General features: G+C 39.9%; 1 protein-coding gene across 1 annotated transcript in view; it reads right to left on the minus strand.

The window, feature by feature from the left end:
• Window positions 1-270: 270 nt before the first annotated feature.
• Window positions 271-17,710, minus strand: part of LOC121879282 (cyclin-dependent kinase 8-like) — a gene marked incomplete at its 5' end in the record, with an annotated part of 32,235 nt that continues 14,795 nt past the window's right edge. Inside the window, 2 exon segments of the mRNA XM_042385877.1 lie at window positions 271-725; window positions 7,993-8,100. Of these exon segments, the coding sequence (XP_042241811.1) occupies window positions 639-725; window positions 7,993-8,100 (195 nt within the window).

Raw genomic sequence — 17,710 nt, forward strand, 5'->3', positions numbered from 1 at the left:
AATAATAATTATTATAATAATAATAATAATAATAATAAAATATAATAATAAAATTAATAATAATAATAATAATAATAACAATAATACTGTAATAATAAAATAATAATACAGTAAAGAAATACAAGAATGAAAAAAAGATCAAAAGTGAGAAACACGACCTAGACCTATGAATTATTATTATTATTATAATTTTTATTATATTTTAGACCCCCAGGCCCCAATGTGGGTCAGTGATCTATGCCCGGGTGGGCTAATACACATTAAAAAAAAAAAAAAAAAAAAAAAAAAAAAAAAAAAAAAAAAAAAACTAACCATTCTGAAAACCGAAAAATTCCGAAAACCGAAATGCCTCTGGCCCCAAGGATTTCGGATAAAGGATTGTCAACCTGTACAAACAAATTTTGTGTCGTGTACAATGTCATGGTCCCAGTTTGACCTATTTCCATTATTTCTTAAGGGATTAATTCCCCGCTTTAAGTGGATTCGTTATCAGAGGCGTTTTTCCGGTCCCAATTAACCGTGGATAACGAGGACCCCCTGTACTGCACCCCTGTTGCATGAATGTCGCTGGTTAACGTTGCCACTCGCTGGGTGTCGGTGTGGTTCATATTGTTTCCTTGTGGGACATTTCTGGTGCATCAATATCGCTGGTTAAAGTTACCATTCTGCTGGGTGTTGGTGTAGTTCATCATGCCTCCCTGCTGGACATGGCCTGGATGTTGTTGCTGGACAAGAACACATTAAAAATTATTAGTATACATGTAAAAATAATATTCCAGCCATTCCAATCAACTGCTATCACCTCTCTATACACTGTCATATAGGCTGGTTTCTTACTGAGCTGCCACATGATACGACACCACCAGTAATGTCTGGTGCAAACAAACACAAAAGGATTTAGATGAAGCCGTCTCACACTGACCGGACAAGATACGATACAACACGACGAAAACATCAAGTGTCATGTCTGGTGCTGTCTGGTTGCACTTTATCTGGACCAATCAAATTCCATACTCCAAAGAGTGAAGCTGGCTGAGTGCGATCTCTCACGTGCAAGAGAGGAAGGTAATTTATGACTTCACTAAGAAGGATTACAGCAATAAAGGAGTTGTGGATAAGCTTTGGGAGGAAATTTCACATGATCTGAATATCAGTGATAAGTAATATATGTTTTAATAACTGTATACAGTAACAAGGTGGGATGTATAACTACTGTACTGTTTGTACATTTGCCGTGTGACTAGCTGAGATACAGTAGAATAAATATCTTCCTGTACTGCTATTCTGAAATAAATATATGATGATAAACCCTTCTTCGTAGCTAGACATCTCAACAACTACTGTCTGGCCATGAACTGTGGTTCTCATGTTGCAGCAGTGTGAATTCAATCACCATACACACTGTTTTGTAGTTTCATAGCCGGACAGTCGTGTCATATCATGTCGTAACAGCTCAGTGTGAAACCAGCTTTAGAGTCCATGAAAATGGTTCTGTGGATGACACCAATTTTTCTCAACCAAGCATTAACATCAGTTTCTTATCAGAATAAAAGACAGAGTTAATCTATATCTTACCTGTTGCTTCTCACAACAGCTTTATCATAACATATATTGACCATACTCTCTCCATCAGCCCACCATATATAATACAGTACAGGTACAGTACTTTCAACTTCACTATAGCAGCACACACCAAAATCTACCATATACAGGCCATCATCTCTCTCAGTTATAATTGGAGTACCATATGTGTTGGAGTAGTGTGTGTTGGAGTAGTGTGTGTGTGTTGGAGTAGTGTGTGTGTGTTGGAGTAGTGTGTGTGTGTGTTGGGTAGTAGTGTGTGTGTGGTAGTGTGTGTGTGTTGGGTAGTGTGCGTGTGTTGGTGTGTGTGTTGGAGTAGTGTGTGTGTTTGGAGATGAACGTGTGTTGGAGTGTGTGTGTGTTGGAGTGTGTGTGTGTGTGTGGTACTGTGTGTGTGTTGGAGTGCTGTGTGTGTGTTGGAGTAGTGTGTGTGTTGGAGTAGTGTGTGTGTGTTGGAGAAGTGTGTGTGTTGGAGTGTGTGTGTGTGTGTCGTGTGTTGAGTAGTGTGTGTGCGCAGTATTGGGTAGTGTGTGTGTGTGTGTGCGGAGTAGTGTGTGTAGTGTGTGTGCATGGAGTGGAGTGTGTTTGTGTGCGTGTGTTGGAGTAGTGTGTGCGTGTGTTGGAGTGTGTGTGTGTGTGTGTGGAGAGTGTGTGTGTGTGTGTGGAGTAGTGTGTGTGTGTGTGTGTGTGTGGGGTGTGTGTGTGTGTGTGTGTGTGTTGGAGAGGTGTGTGTGTGTTGAGTGTGTGTGTGTGTGTGTGATGCAGTGTGTGTGTGTGTGGAGTTGTGAGTAGTGTGTGTGTGTGTGTGTGTGTGTGTGTGTGTGTTGGGTACTGTGTGTGTGTGTGTTGGAGTGTGTGTGTGTGTGTGTGTGTGTGTGTGTGTGTGTGTGTGTTGGGTGTGTGTGTGTGTGTGTGTGTGTGGAGTGGTGTGTGTGTGTGTGTGTGTGTTGGAGTGTGTGTGTGTGTGTGTTGATGTGTGTGTGTGTGTGTGTGTGTGTTGGAGTGTGTGTGTGTAGTGTGTGTGTGTGTGTGTGTGTGTGTGTGTGGAGTGTGTGTGTGTGTGTGTGTGTGTTGTGTGTGTGTGTGTGTGTGTGTGTGTGTGTGTGTGTAGTAGTAGTGTGTCTGTGTGTGTTGGAGTAGTGTGTCTGTGTGTTGGAGTGGAGTAGTGTGTGTGTGTGTGGGTGACGTGTGTGTGTTGGAGTAGTGTGTGTGTGTAGTGTGTGTGTGTTGGAGTAGTGTGTTGTGTTGGAGTGGTGTGTGTGTGTTGAAGTGGTGTGTGTGTGTGGTGGAGTAGTGTGTGTGTGTGTTGGAGCAGTGTGTGTGTGTGGAGTGTGTGTCTGTGTGTTGGAGCAGTGTGTGTGTGTTGGAGTAGTGTGTGTGTGTTGGAGTAGTGTGTGTGTGTTGGAGTAGTGTGTGTGTGTTGGAGTACTGTGTGTGTGTGTTGGAGTACTGTGTGTGTGTGTTGGAGTAGTGTGTGTGTTCAGCAACTGTGATATTTGGTAGAATTCCATTGGATAACACCTTTCTCACATCCAACCCACAGAGCTTACCGTATATCTCGGCCTACAAGGCTACAGGGTGTATATGACGACCTCCAAAATTTCCATTTAAAAAGTAGGTTTTGAGCTCTATTCGCTGTACAAGACTACCCCAAATGTGACACTTACCATTGGGAGCTTACTGATGGGGTTTTATGGTAGCTGGATATTAATATAGTGTTCACCTGGAGAGAGTGCTATTGCTTATGGAGTGGGAACTCGATAGGTTGAAAAGGCCGCTGAGAGAAGGGGTATCACGTTTGGGGATGGATTACATGACCTGGCGTGAGGTCAGCTTACACAATGTACGCACATAGGGCGACGTCACTTTCACAACAATTTAAATAATTAGTTACTTAATGCACAAAGGCAGAACATACCATACAGAAAACTCAGAGTAGACAACAATGACCCTAAATGGATAAATAATTATTTAAAGAATATTATTGGACAAAGGAAGGCTATACCCGGTAGGTGAAGTTTACCCGATACATTTATGGTTGCATCATCATTAAGGATCAAACTCCAAATCAGATGACGTGACTTCGGCTTCTTCATTCTCATCCTAAATTTAGCATGAAGAAAACTACCACTGTCGGTAGTTTCAAGAATTATCGCAGTCATCTACTGAATATTCTTTGTAAAAAAATAAATTTTAAATGAATTATTTATAGGAGATAAGGATTATGATCAGTAAATATACTGGTATGCATTACTGGCCACTTGGGACACAAAGACGGGCTAAAATAGCCCTATCTCCCCCTCTTACAGCGGCCAATGGGAAGGGTCTTGGTAATTAAATTTTTTTTTTTATTTTAATTTTTTGTCTAATTTATCATATTGTATCAAAGTAATATTACTGTACTAAAAGTTGTGTAGGTAGCTACCAAACAGGGAGATACTACCGCCTGGGAAGATATTGAAAGCATAATGTATTGTCTAATGGTAGACCCTGCTGCCATATGGCATCACAAAAAATGTGACCAAGTCCCAGGTTGCTCATCTGACTTTCTGCCTCATTTACACACAATTGCAGAGTTTCAATTGTTTCTTTTACTTTGACAACACAACATACATACAGTATATTGTTTCTCACTTATGATCTTTTTTCATTTTTGTATTTATTTATGGTTCTTTATTATTACTATTTTATTTTAAATTTTGAATTTTTTATAATAAATTTCATTTACAGTGAATTATTATTATTATTATTATTATTATTATTATTATTATGATTATTATTATGATTATTATTATTACATTTTCGTCCCCCAGACCCCGATGTGGGTCAGTGACTTGTGCCCGGGTGGGCTAATCCCCGTTAAAAAAAAGATAATTATTATTCCAATAATTATTTGTAAAACCTACGTGGTCTTCCAAGGTAAAGCCTGACGACAGTCTGCGTGGGTGTGTTGCTGAGAACTTCTTATGAAGAGTAATGCAAATAAAATAAAGTCTAAATTAAATATTAATGGGAAATACGTATTATGATCAGTAAAGAAATGCATTATTGGCCAACTCGGACACAAAGGCAAACGGGAAAATGACCCCTAAAAGTACGTCGTGACAGCGAGCGCTGGATGTAAAATAAAAACACTTTCCCTTTTTTGTCTCGTCAATGGCAAATGGCGGGCGGTGCGTGATGATAGCTGTGTTTATTACCGGGGTATGTTGTTATTTTACGTTATGTTAGACAGGTTTATAATACATTTTTATTATTTTAATACACCGGTAATCTTATTTTTAATCCAGCTTCCCAAATGTAAGTTTCAGTATAAAATAATTAGTGGTAGGACCGTGTGAGTGTTTTACGATGTTCTCCATCACCACTCTTGACACGCTAAACCACAAAATGCAAGAGGTAAGAATTTTATACCTGGTATTTAAGACGTCCCCTATTTTTGGGCCGATTTTTTTAAAGTTCAAATTCCGTCTTACAGAGCAGTGTTGGTTTAAACAAAAAAATCTGGAATTAGTAAAATAAATTGTTGTGAACTTAAAATTTTATTGGTAAAATTGTCAAGCATGGGTCTCGGAAGGCGATTTCAATTCAAGTGAAACAAGAAATTATTAAGAAATACGAAGAAGGCATTAGAACCAATGCACTCTGTAAAGAATGGCATGTCGTCATCGACTGTGTCCACAATCGGCTGTTTGCGCTGCCGCTATGTAAACAAAGCCGCAGGGATTTCTACGTACACACCTCAAATTAAGTGTTAAAATATTTTATTGTTTTTTAGTTATTATTGTACAGTATACTGTACAATACTGGACTGTATTTCGTTTATATTTAATGTTTTGTTAATTATATTACAGGTATACAGTCCTTTGTATGTACAGTGATCCCTCGGTTAACGAACGCCTCGGTTAACGAATTACCTTCCGTAAGAATATTCAATTCGGTTAACGAAAAAAATTACGTTAACGAATTCCTTATGAATTTTTCCCAACATGTTTTCTCCTGCTCACCAGCTGTAGTATTAATCCGCCAATACAGTAATCGGTTTTAGGGCTTAAATTCGTTACCATTTGAGTAAATATCAAGAAGGCTGTACTATTCAATGATTTTTCAAGTCTTATATTAAAATTTTTAGTCATTTTAACAATTATTTAACATAACTGAGGTACAGGGAACTAGTTTTTAGCGCGCCAAACAGCCACTTGACTCACCCAGAATGGCGTCAGTTTGTGTCTCTGCTCAGTGGAGGAAGCATCTTGCTTGAGACTCTCTTGAACATAAACTATTTTTACATTTTTACAGAACAATTATTGGTCATTCTGAAATTTATTTTACATATTGACAATATATAATGCAGTGCAGTGTTTATTTAAAGAAAATAATCTTGAATTACACCAAGTGAACTTAAAATTTTATGGGTGAAATGACGGCATGAAGCATGGGGTGACTTCTCTTCCACCCCACTGCCTTCTCTTCTCCCTTCTCCTCCACCCCCACTTCTAATTCCCATCATCATCAACCAGGAGCCTTCTACATGCACACCTCAAAGTAAGTGTACTTTACTGCATTTATTTTTAGTGTGTACGGTATGAAATTTTCAGTGAGCTGGAACCAATTACCCAAAATCCCATTGAAACAATGGTTTCGGTTAATGAAATTTTCGGTTAACGAACGACCTTCTGAAATGAATTGTGTTCATTAACTGAGGGACCACTGTACAGTACTTTGTAATTAATTTTTAGGGAATTCTGTGAATTGGAACCAATTACCCAATAACTCATTGATATAATAGATTCAGTTAACAAGTGACTGTGGAATCAATTGTGCTCATTAATGGAGGGACCACTGTATATATTTCTTTGTACACAAGTAAAAATGTAAACCCCCCCCGCCCCCCAGTCAGAAACTGTTATTTGCAGATTTGGAGATTAGCGGTCATTTTGAGAACCTTTCCTCCGCGAATTTGAAGGACATACTGTACCATACATTTAATTTTACCAGAGCACTAACTTACTATCATCTTATAAGCATGTGTGTTATTAACACTCCAAAACTTCACAACACTTCAGAGTTATTTAGGTCAGATACATTTCTGTATTTATAATTTCCATATTAATCTTATGAAAATTTGATCCATCTATCAAATATTTGTCTTTTCTTTTCTTGTCTATTAAATGACCGCACCATTATGTATAATACATTATGTCTACCTTTTTCATCTCTCAGAAGATATGATTTAATTGTACCAGGTTGACAAACAGTACAGTAAGTCAGTTTTTGTGATACATTTGTTATTTATGAACATTCCTTTTGAAGTAATGATGATTATGCATCATGTAATCGTAATTGATTACATACATTTTTACTGTAATCGTAATCATAAAATTACCATGTAATTGTAATCATAATTGATTACATTTCCGATGTAATCACCATCAGCTTCATTCCACACTCCCCAGCTTCCATCAGCTCCACTCCACCTCCAGAAGCTCCACTCCACCTTCAGCAGCCTCCACTCCACCTCCAGCAGCTCCACTCCACCTGCAGCAGCTCCACTCCACGTCCAGCAGCCTCCACTCCACCTCCAGCAGCCTCCACTCCAGCCTCCACATCCACCAGTCTTTTCGTTGACTCCTGAACTGTCTGACTTCTACGTCATCAACATTATCATCACAAAAAGTTGGTCATCATTAGAGTTTAGTAGCAAATCTAAACATCCTTGAAACTGTTGAGTGTAATGTTTTGTTCGGTGGATGAACGAGGGCGGTTGTATTGTGACCACAAACTTGACCCCCTACTTCCCATGGGCCTTTAGTATTTCTGTACACAATTTCTCCCTACATGCTGTTTTTCATTAACAAATACTGTACTCCATAATACAATAATACAATTTTGACTATTCCAGACCCAGATGGTTGACTCCATTCTCTCCACATGCCTGAACCATCTCAGTCTACCTCTACACAAAACCTTACGAACACTCTCAATACCCAACAACCCTTGTAGCTCTAGAACAGGATTTCCTATCCTTCACTATCACAATGCACATTTACCTCACAATCTTATTTCAGCTTGTTGAAGCTTGCATGTGTCATCCTCTCAACTGCTCATGTTTCACTGCCATACAATATATTAATTCCTCTTCTAAAAGATAAAAACAAAAATGGCAGTAAATATTCTATCTTGAAAGGGTTAAGGTTAGGCTCCAGAGCATTTATTTTTATCTTTTCATTCCCTCAAGCCATTTCCAGCTATGGCACAAGGTTGTCAAAGTCAGGAGCAACACAAGCTCTGACTAACCCCTTCTCACTCTATACAGTACCTTAGAATCTCTGTGCTGTTTAGATGTTCCCTTCCATAACAAGGCACCAAGATATTCCTCTGGTTGAATAAGGAGAAAACTCCACAACTCACTTGGTTGGGATGATTACGCTGTGTCATATGAGAGAAATTCTGCTGGCCTGCCATGCTAGTCTGGTGGTGACCAAGTCGGACCCTCTTGGAGGCAGGTTCTCCCCCTCCCTGTAACAGCAAAACATTTATTTAATATGCAGAAACACAAAGTACTCATGAGCACAAAAATTATCAGGAAAGGACAGAAAACTGCACCAAGCACGCTACCTGAAGTATATTATTAAGCTCACATAATGTTTCTGTTCAGTTTACAAACTACTCCTCATAAATTGTTTTCACAAAGAGTTAATAGATCTCTATACCAAATGTTCCAATGTTAAAACATACACTACTTCCATTAACCTGATTTATTCTTAATGTTCGTGTTTTTCATGCAACTCCTCATAATTATATTATTTCAGTACAAATCTATCACTGTGTTGTCTAAGTAACCCAGGCACTTTACTGCAAAACTCCTTAATTGTGTACACCTTGGCATTGGTCATGCTCTCCTTATGGTCCATGAAACCAACTGTGAGAAATTCTACCCACTCCACTAGTCACACAAGAGTACAATAATCACATCATGAATGAGTGTTTTCAAATATGTTCTATGAGGCACTGACTTCTCTACTCATTTACAGCTAATAAGGTATTTCCCACAATTAAAACAAGGTGGCACATGAAGGTTATTATCAAGATACCTCAATCTATCACCAGAAGTAAACCACAGAATTCATGAGCTAACATACCTACATCATATACATGCTATAGACTTAAGTTCAGTTACCCTGATGTTATAACAAGTCTCAGTCTCAGGAATTTGGTGAAGTAGTATAACATTATGTTGTGCCAAGTTAATAAGGTGGATCAAACACAGGTGTTCAAACTTTGGTGGTGGTGTTACCGCTACACTGCCTCACTACTGTCTCACATACTGTAGAGGCAAGAAAGACTCAAGGGCAGGAGTCAGGTTGTGGATAGAAGATGAGAAAAGGGGGAAAATTTTCCACTAGTTCATCCCAACAATAAAAACTAAAGAGTATGGTTCATTATGTACCAAACACAACACAACTTTACCTTCTCAGTAATTTATATATTTTTTAAATCAGGTTGGCCAAAAAAGCTAAATGCACATATATATATTTCCCATAATTGGTTGTTACTACTGTACTTCATTTGTACTTCTAAAAGATGCGCTCTGCTAATTAATCTGCCCCTTAACATACTTGAGCCCTAAATCTTGTCGACCCACAGCTTCACACTAAACACTATTAAGTTCACTCATCAGTTGTACATTCTTCCCATCAAGACAATCATGTCATTCTGTCCACTCATTCACACATACTTCTCATTCTTGGTGAGAGGAAGGGTAGTGGTGAATTGAGAAGTGACTATTGGGATACCCTGTACACCTACCCTTGAACTCAACAGTGTCTTAAACTTAGTTTTGTGGGCTAATGAGTGACTAAATCCAAGGGTATAGTAGACCTTGGCACCATCACCTATAAACATCATACAGTAAAACACTTATGTAAAGACCCAAAGGCCATGACCTCAAATGATTTAGTACATTAAACACTTGATGAAACAAACAAGGAACCAGTGAAGTAAGGGCCCCATAAAGCTTCATGGTATATATTAAAAGGTTGGAGCATAATCTATAATAGAGTATTATCTGTTCTTAGCATCTATAGAGGCAGACCATTGCAGTCACACATGAACATGTAGATGTATCCTGTACAGGATATGAAGCCTTCTCACAATGATCAGTTGCACACAGAATTTCATGGTCCTCCCAAAGCGGAGGGTATGGAGCCTGTCCCACCCTTACTGGACTGTGAGTCACTATATAGGTGCCCCCACACACAAACTAGCACCTGTGTAGTTTAATAATTGGTTTATAGCAGTTTACCTGTTGGTGAATGAGTCTGATCATGAGATACTACTAATAATAATAACAATAAATGTAATCATACAGCTGATTGTGTCCATATAGCTCAACACTCAACCGCCCCCATATTTTTCAGGGATGTGCAGCATTTTCTCATGAAAGGTGACACTGTACTGCATTCTTGGACCTGCATCAAAGGCCAGTTTACAAGTTTCATACTGAGAAGTGTTTTACTCAAATAAATCACATAAGAACATTTTATTTTTATTTTCCTTCACAAACTGAAAATACATCAAACTGTGCACTAGTGATTAACCAGAATGTATAACTGGTAGTCATAGTGCTTAAAGGTTTGTAGTATGAACAGTGATTTTCCTGGTTTGTGTGTTGGGGGCACCTATACAGTGACTCACAGTCCAGTAAGAGTGGCACGGGCTTCATACCTACACCTCGGGTGAATCACAAATTTTGTGTGCAACTGATCATTTTCAATTTAATTAAAAAGTAAATAAAAATATCCATACCACATAATTTTAACTGTAATTAAGTAAAAAAAATTTTTTTGTTTAATCTATGTCAGTATATTTAAATATATTGGGAAGGTCACAGTCTGACATGAAGAACTGATTGTTGAGGTACATTGCTGGTAACTCTGACAAAAGGCCATCCTTCCAACATGTGTAACTACAGTGATAAGTAAAAAAGAAGAGACAGCAAAATTTACTAAATTTTATCCATAGATATCCTTAATAGATATTTTCATTAATTTTCTAATAAGGTTAATTATTGTAAGTATAATAAGGTACAGACCCTGTATATCTTCAGAGTTTCTATCATAAGGTCCAGCAGGCTAAGGTGATGACCACACATTATACCATATTTTAGTTTGTTCTTCAACCTAATAATATAACAAAGTACACCTAATGTGTGAGTGTTCACCCACCCACCCACCCACACCCACACCCACACACACACACGCACATGCACATGCACATGCACACGCACACACACACACACACCAGTAACATATTATTTCGGGATGGGAAATTTTCAAAGTTGACTCAATATCCACACAAACATCTTACGATATTGAAGCTAAATACTGTATCTACATACTCCCTTACACAAACATCCACATACTCCCTTACATAAACATCCATATACTCCCTTACACACATCCACATACTCCCTCACACAAACATCCACATACTCCCTCACACAAACATCCACATACTCCCTCACACAAACATCCACATACTCCCTCACACAAACATCCACATACTCCCTCACACAAACATCCACATACTCCCTTACACAAACACCCACATACTCCCTCACACAAACATCCACATACTCCCTCACACAAACATCCACATACTCCCTCATACAAACATCCACATACTCCCTTACACAAACATCCACATACTCTCTCCCACAAACATCCACATACTCCCTTACACAAACATCCACATACTCCCTCACACAAACATCCACATACTCCCTCACACAAACATCCACATACTCCCTTACACAAATATGCGTCCATAGTACTGTGTGAAGGATGAATTACAAACACAGTACAGTACTACATAATGTAAAAGTACATAGAAAACATGCTGAAGACTGGGGTGGTGAAAGTTATGCTGAGCAATCTTAAATTTCTCAAGAGACAGAACACAAGTAAAACGGATAAAATACTTCACAGGTCAAATTCTTAGAGATTTTATAAGTAAGTGAGTGAGTGAGTGAGTGAGTGAGTGAGTGAGTGAGTGAGTGAGTGAGTGAAATTGTTAAATCCGATGATAGGTATGCAACAATGAAGGCAGTACAGTACATGAACCATATAGACACATTACAACATTCTTACAGTAACTTAAACAATTAAGAAGCCTAGATAAAAAAAATAATTGTCAGTCAAGAGTTAAAAATAAATAAGCCTAGAGTAAGAACAATCTGTTACAGTATTGATGTGACCCAGGCAAGAAGGAACACGTGACCCAGGCAAGAAGGAACACGTGACCCGGGCAAGAAGGAACACGTGACCCAGGCAAGAAGGAACAGGTGACTCAGGCAAGAAGGAACACGTGACTTCAAGGAAAGGAGGAACACGTGACTCCAGGCAAGAAGGAAACCTAGCAGGAAGGAACACGCGGCAAGAAGGAACACGTGACTGGGCAAGAAGGAACACGATCCAAGCAAGAAGGAACACGTGACCGGGCAAGAAGGAACACGTGACCGGGCAGAGGAACACGTGACCCTGGCAAGAAGAACAGGTGACCCGCAAGAAGGAACAGGTGACCAGGAAGAAGGAACGCGCGGACCGGCAAGAAGGAACACGGACTCAGGCAAGAGAACACGTGACCGGGCAGAAGGAACACTGACCCGGCAAGGAGGAACACGCGGACCCTGGCAAGAAGGAACCCAGGCAGGAACACGACCCGGCAAGAAGGAACACGTGACCGGGCAAGAAGGAACACGTGACCCGGCAAGAAGGAACACGACCCGGCAAGAAGGAACAGGTGACCGGGCAAGAAGGAACACGTGACTCAGGCAAGAAGTAACACGTGACCCAGGCAAGAAGGAACACATGACTCGCAAGGAGGAACACGTGACCTGGCAAGAAGGAACCCAGGCAGGAAGGAACACGTGACCCAGGCAAGAAGGAACACGACTCGGGCAAGAAGGAACACGTGACCGGCAAGAAGGAACACGTGACCGGACAAGAAGGAACGCGTGATCAGGCAAGAAGGAACACGTGACTGGCAAGAAGGAACACATGACCCTGGCAAGAAGGAACACATGACCCGGCAAGAAGGAACACGTGACCGGGCAAGAAGGAACACGTGACCTGGGCAAGAAGGAACACAACAGATGGCATAAGCATTAATGTGTGAGAATGTGCGATCAACAACTAAGGTATTATCAACACGTTCCATGTGCCATCCTACTCAACTAAATTAGTAGATAAGCACATGTAACAGTAAACAGAGTTGACGCCCTTGATAATGGACAAATGGTAGCAGTCCCGTTGTTGCTAATGGGAGGATTACATTCTTGATTGGCCCAATTTGTTGTGGGTCTTGTCACGACAAAAATAAGATAACATACAGGCTGTCCTCATTCAAGCTGGGTGTTGTGCTCTGAGATGAAGGGCTGTGCAGTATGAATAAGGTCAGTGCAGTATGAACAAGGGCTGTGTAGTATGAACAAGGGTTGTGCACTATGAACAAGGGCTGTGCACTAACAAGGGCTGTGCAGTATGAACAAGGGGTTGCAGTATGAACAAGGGCTGTGCACTATGAACAAGGGCTGTGCAGTATGAACAAGGGCTGTGCAGTATGAACAAGGGCTGTGCACTATGAACAAGGGGCTGTAGTATGAAAGGGCCAGTAGTATGAACAAGGGCTGTGCACTATGAACAAGGGCCAGTAGTATGAACAAGGGCTGTGTAGTATGAAAGGTGTGCACTATGAACAAGGGCTGTGCACTATGAACAGGACTGTGCAGTATGAACAAGGGCTGTGCACTATGAACAAGGGCTGTGCACTATGAACAAGGGCTGCAGTATGAACAAGGGCTGTGTAGTATGAACAAGGGCTGTGCACTATGAACAAGGGCTGTGCACTATGAACAAGGGCTGTGCAGTATGAACAAGGGCTGTGCAGTATGAACAAGGTTGCACTATGAACAACAGTAGTATGAACAAGGTTGCAGTATGAACAAGGGCTGTGCAGTATGAATAAGGGCTAGTATGAACAAGGGCTGTGCACTATGAACAAGGCTGTGCACTATGAACAAGGCTGCACTATGAACAAGGGCTGTACTATGAACAAGGGCTGTGCAGTATGAAGGGCTGTGCACTATGGGCTGTGCACTATGGGCTGTGCAGTATGAACAAGGGCTGTACTATGAAAGAGGCTGTGCAGTATGGGCTGCACATACAGTATGAACAAGGGCTGTGCACTATGAACAAGGGCCAGCAGTATGAAGGGCGTAACTATGAACAATATATGAATGGCTGTATGAACAAGGGGCTGTGCACTAGATGAATGTACTGTGCATGAATGCAATGTTAACTGAAGAATGGACTGTGCTATATGAAACACAAGGCTGTTATGATGTAAAATATGAATCGTTAATATGAACGACTGTTGACCTATGAAACAAGTAATGTTGTTATTGAACATGCAATGTGAACTATGAACAAACTGCACTATGAATGTTATGATGATCAATACTATGAAGGGCTGTGCACTATGAACAAGGGCTGTGCACTATGAAACACAATGTATATGAACAAGGCTGTGCACTATGAACAGATGTGCACTATGAACAAGGGCTGTGCACTATGAACACAGTATATGAACAAGGGCTGCACTATGAACACATGTGCACTATGAACAACAGTAGTATGAGCACAGTAGTATGAACAAGGGCTGTGCACTATGAATGGTTGCACTATGAGCAAGGGCTGTGCAGTATGAAGGGCTGTGCACTATGAACAATGTTAACTATGAAGGGCTGCACTATGAAACAATGTGCACTATAACAGTAATGTGCACCAGTATGAATTGTGCACTATGAAAAGTGATGTGCACTATGAACAAGTACTGTTAACTATGAAATGGCTGTCAGCACTTAAAAGGGCTGCAATATGAACAAGGCCAAGCACTATGAACAAGGGCTGTGCAGTATGAACAAGGGCTGTGCAGTATGAACAAGGGCTGTGCACTATGAACAAGGGCTGTGCACTATGAACAAGGGCTGTGCACTATGAACAAGGGCTGTGCACTATGAACAAGGGCTGTGCACTATGAACAAGGGCTGTGCACTATGAACAAGGGCTGTGCACTATGAACAAAAACATTATAAACAAAAACAGACTTCCAAAGTCTCCCTTATGACAATGATTTTGCACTGTATAAGTTTTTATGCACACACTAATAGTAATTTAATAAAGTGTAGTAAATTTTATTGAATGAACATTATGGTATAAATGTGTGTACAGTACTGTCCTCACTAACACACTCCCAGATAGATGGCTTGTCAGGCCAGTCACCAGCTTCAAGTAACAAGTTAGCTACTGCTTGCCTTAAATGATACACTTGAACTGTTGTCACAGTGTTAATTAGTGGCAGAAACACAACTCTAAACCTGTACAGTACTGAACTAGATTGTAGGTCATTTAGCAGTGCTGTGACCCAGAACATTATTGGTAAGTGGGGCCTTGACACTGAGGTTAAGAGTGACAGCTATAGTGTTCCACCTCCACAGTCAAGCAGTTCACAGACCATCAAAAAGTTGTGCTATTATCCAACACTCTTATTGGCTAACCAGTAAACAGGTCAGGTACAGTGGCTAAGATCCTGGGTTTCTGGGAATCACACTTGAATAATGACTTGCATTCTTGAAGATGAGATGTTTTCCCAGGATGTTTAATGCACAAGGAAGATAAAAAATGTCATCCCCAACCACATACTTGCCAACCTCAGCCTGGTATAAACACCATGACCACATAACCCAGGTTCTTGTGAGACCAACTTGTATATTCTAAGAAGAAACAATCAACCTTCACATAACTATAATCTCTATCACTGAACTTTGCATCATTACCAAAATGAACAAATACAGTAGAAGGCATAAAATTTCCCATAAGAGGTCAGTAAAATATTAACAAATGAAAATACTCTAATTGTGTTAAGTCTCCTGCTCACAGATACACTCATTACAGCAAACCAATGCTCAAAATTTATGGAAGGAGCTCTACTGTCCTGACACCTGTGCCTGGGGCTTCCCTGCTCAACCGAAAATCATGTGAGGGCGCCTTCTCATACCTGCCGCATGGTTAGGAGAGGTCAGTCGTCCACAACCACAGAGGTATTGTTAAGAGGAAAATGAAGATCTTCTGATAAGAGAAAAGATATTAAACTGGGGATTGTGTTTCCCCTGATGGTTCCAACTAGCAGACAACAAGAACAGACTAAAACATTCGACACATGTTGGACCACAGGATACATTTGATGTTGGAAAAGACAGCTCACTTGGCAGATTATACCCTTGACTGCTCCCATTAGCAGACAACAACAGTGGGTCCATTAGTGGGATTGATGTACTAAATGGAGAGTCTGTTCACAAGAGGTTCTACTGTTTATGGTCATATATTTTCGGAGCACATCGAACACCCCTAAATACTCCTTCCTTATTATTTCACATTCACATAAAACTTTCTGGATCAACCATCTTGTTCTCTTCAACACATTTGAGAGTTAACAACAATATTTGAGAGTTAGTATCTAAAGAACTCTTCTTCACATAAATAAAATAAAGACTATGAGACAAAGGGTTTATCAAAACTGGGACAATTTTGTTATTGTATAAACTGAAAAGCAGCAAAGTAGAAAGTGACAAATACTGCACATGTTTTGTGCATACCAAAACACAACCTCAGTATTCAACCTCTTATTAATAATTATATGTGCTATAATACTATAAAAATCCAAACTACTACAGGTACTACTGCTATGAAATAATCAAATAATCAGAAAAAATTATAAAGCTTACATTGTAGACACAAACAGCTTACCAAGGATGGCTAACAGAAGTAATTCTACGAGGTAAGAGTCTGTGACTTACACAATACAGGTATATCAAAAAAGGATTGAAGTAATGACTAGACTTGTATAAACAATTAAATGCACTACACATGAAGCCTCCCACTGAGGCTTAATCTTCTAAAACACAAACAATTTCATGGCACTAAAGAGATCTATTATCCAGCATATAATGCACAAAACAATATTTTCCAATGAATCCTTAAGACACAGTAGTAGTGGCAGCACAAGCACAGCTAATAAGAATAATACATTTTAATAATAATAATCATATCAGGCAAGAGTCAAAGGGGGAGACAAAAGTAGAGAAGTCTGGTTAAAATCTAAAAGAAAATAAAGGTGACAAAGAAAACAGTCAATACATTCCTTATATATATGTTGGTCAACTGTTAAGAGACCACAAACAACAAGTAAAACAGAAGACAAAAATGCGGAATTCATCCTGAAATTCATTCTCATGGCTCACAACTCACCAGGCAGCCCTCACGATACACAGGCTTACAGTACCATCAGTGAGTTCACATCTTGTACCCCCAGTCACTAGCCAGGATAGTTTATTAACCTCTCCACTGGCCTAAAATAGGGAGACCAGGGTGTAAATATTGTCAATGTGAGACAGAAACCCTCTTACTTCTGCCTGACCAATAGCTTTGTAATCTTGCCCAGGATTAATCAGCAAGCTTGAATTCAGTTCCAAGCCAAGCCACCTGACTAAAGATTCTGCCATAAAAAACAACTTCAAGAACAATTCCTAATTTGTGGCTTATGCCCAGACCATGCAGCACTCAAAAACAAAAGTCAGCAACACAAAGATAGAGGAAGAAGTGCTACACCAAGTTTCAGGACCAGTCAGACAAACCCCACTGAGAGCAATGACTCTTTGATTTTTGCCATTTACAGGACCTGAGGAAACTTATAAGGTGAACCACTCTCCTTTGTGGTGCAGTCCTGGTGTTATCTGTGAGCCTCCAGTCACATATTAGCTGACCACAGAGGCCCTTCAACTGACAATTCTGGTGAAAATTTCTCTTGTGCCTGAAATAATTATGTAGCGTGCAGGCCACACCACGAATGTACCATGCAGGCCACACCAAGACTTTACCAACAAGGCAATCAGAACTCCCCCCCCCCCCATCAAGAACAATAATCCAAATTATATTAATAATGGAGTATTGAAACATTTACAGCCTATGGATCAAACTCAGCAGGGTGAGATATCCTACATAAAATTAAT

Source organism: Homarus americanus, unplaced genomic scaffold, assembly GCF_018991925.1.
Source record: "Homarus americanus isolate GMGI-L3 unplaced genomic scaffold, GMGI_Hamer_2.0 scaffold16894, whole genome shotgun sequence".
NCBI lineage: Eukaryota > Metazoa > Arthropoda > Malacostraca > Decapoda > Nephropidae > Homarus > Homarus americanus.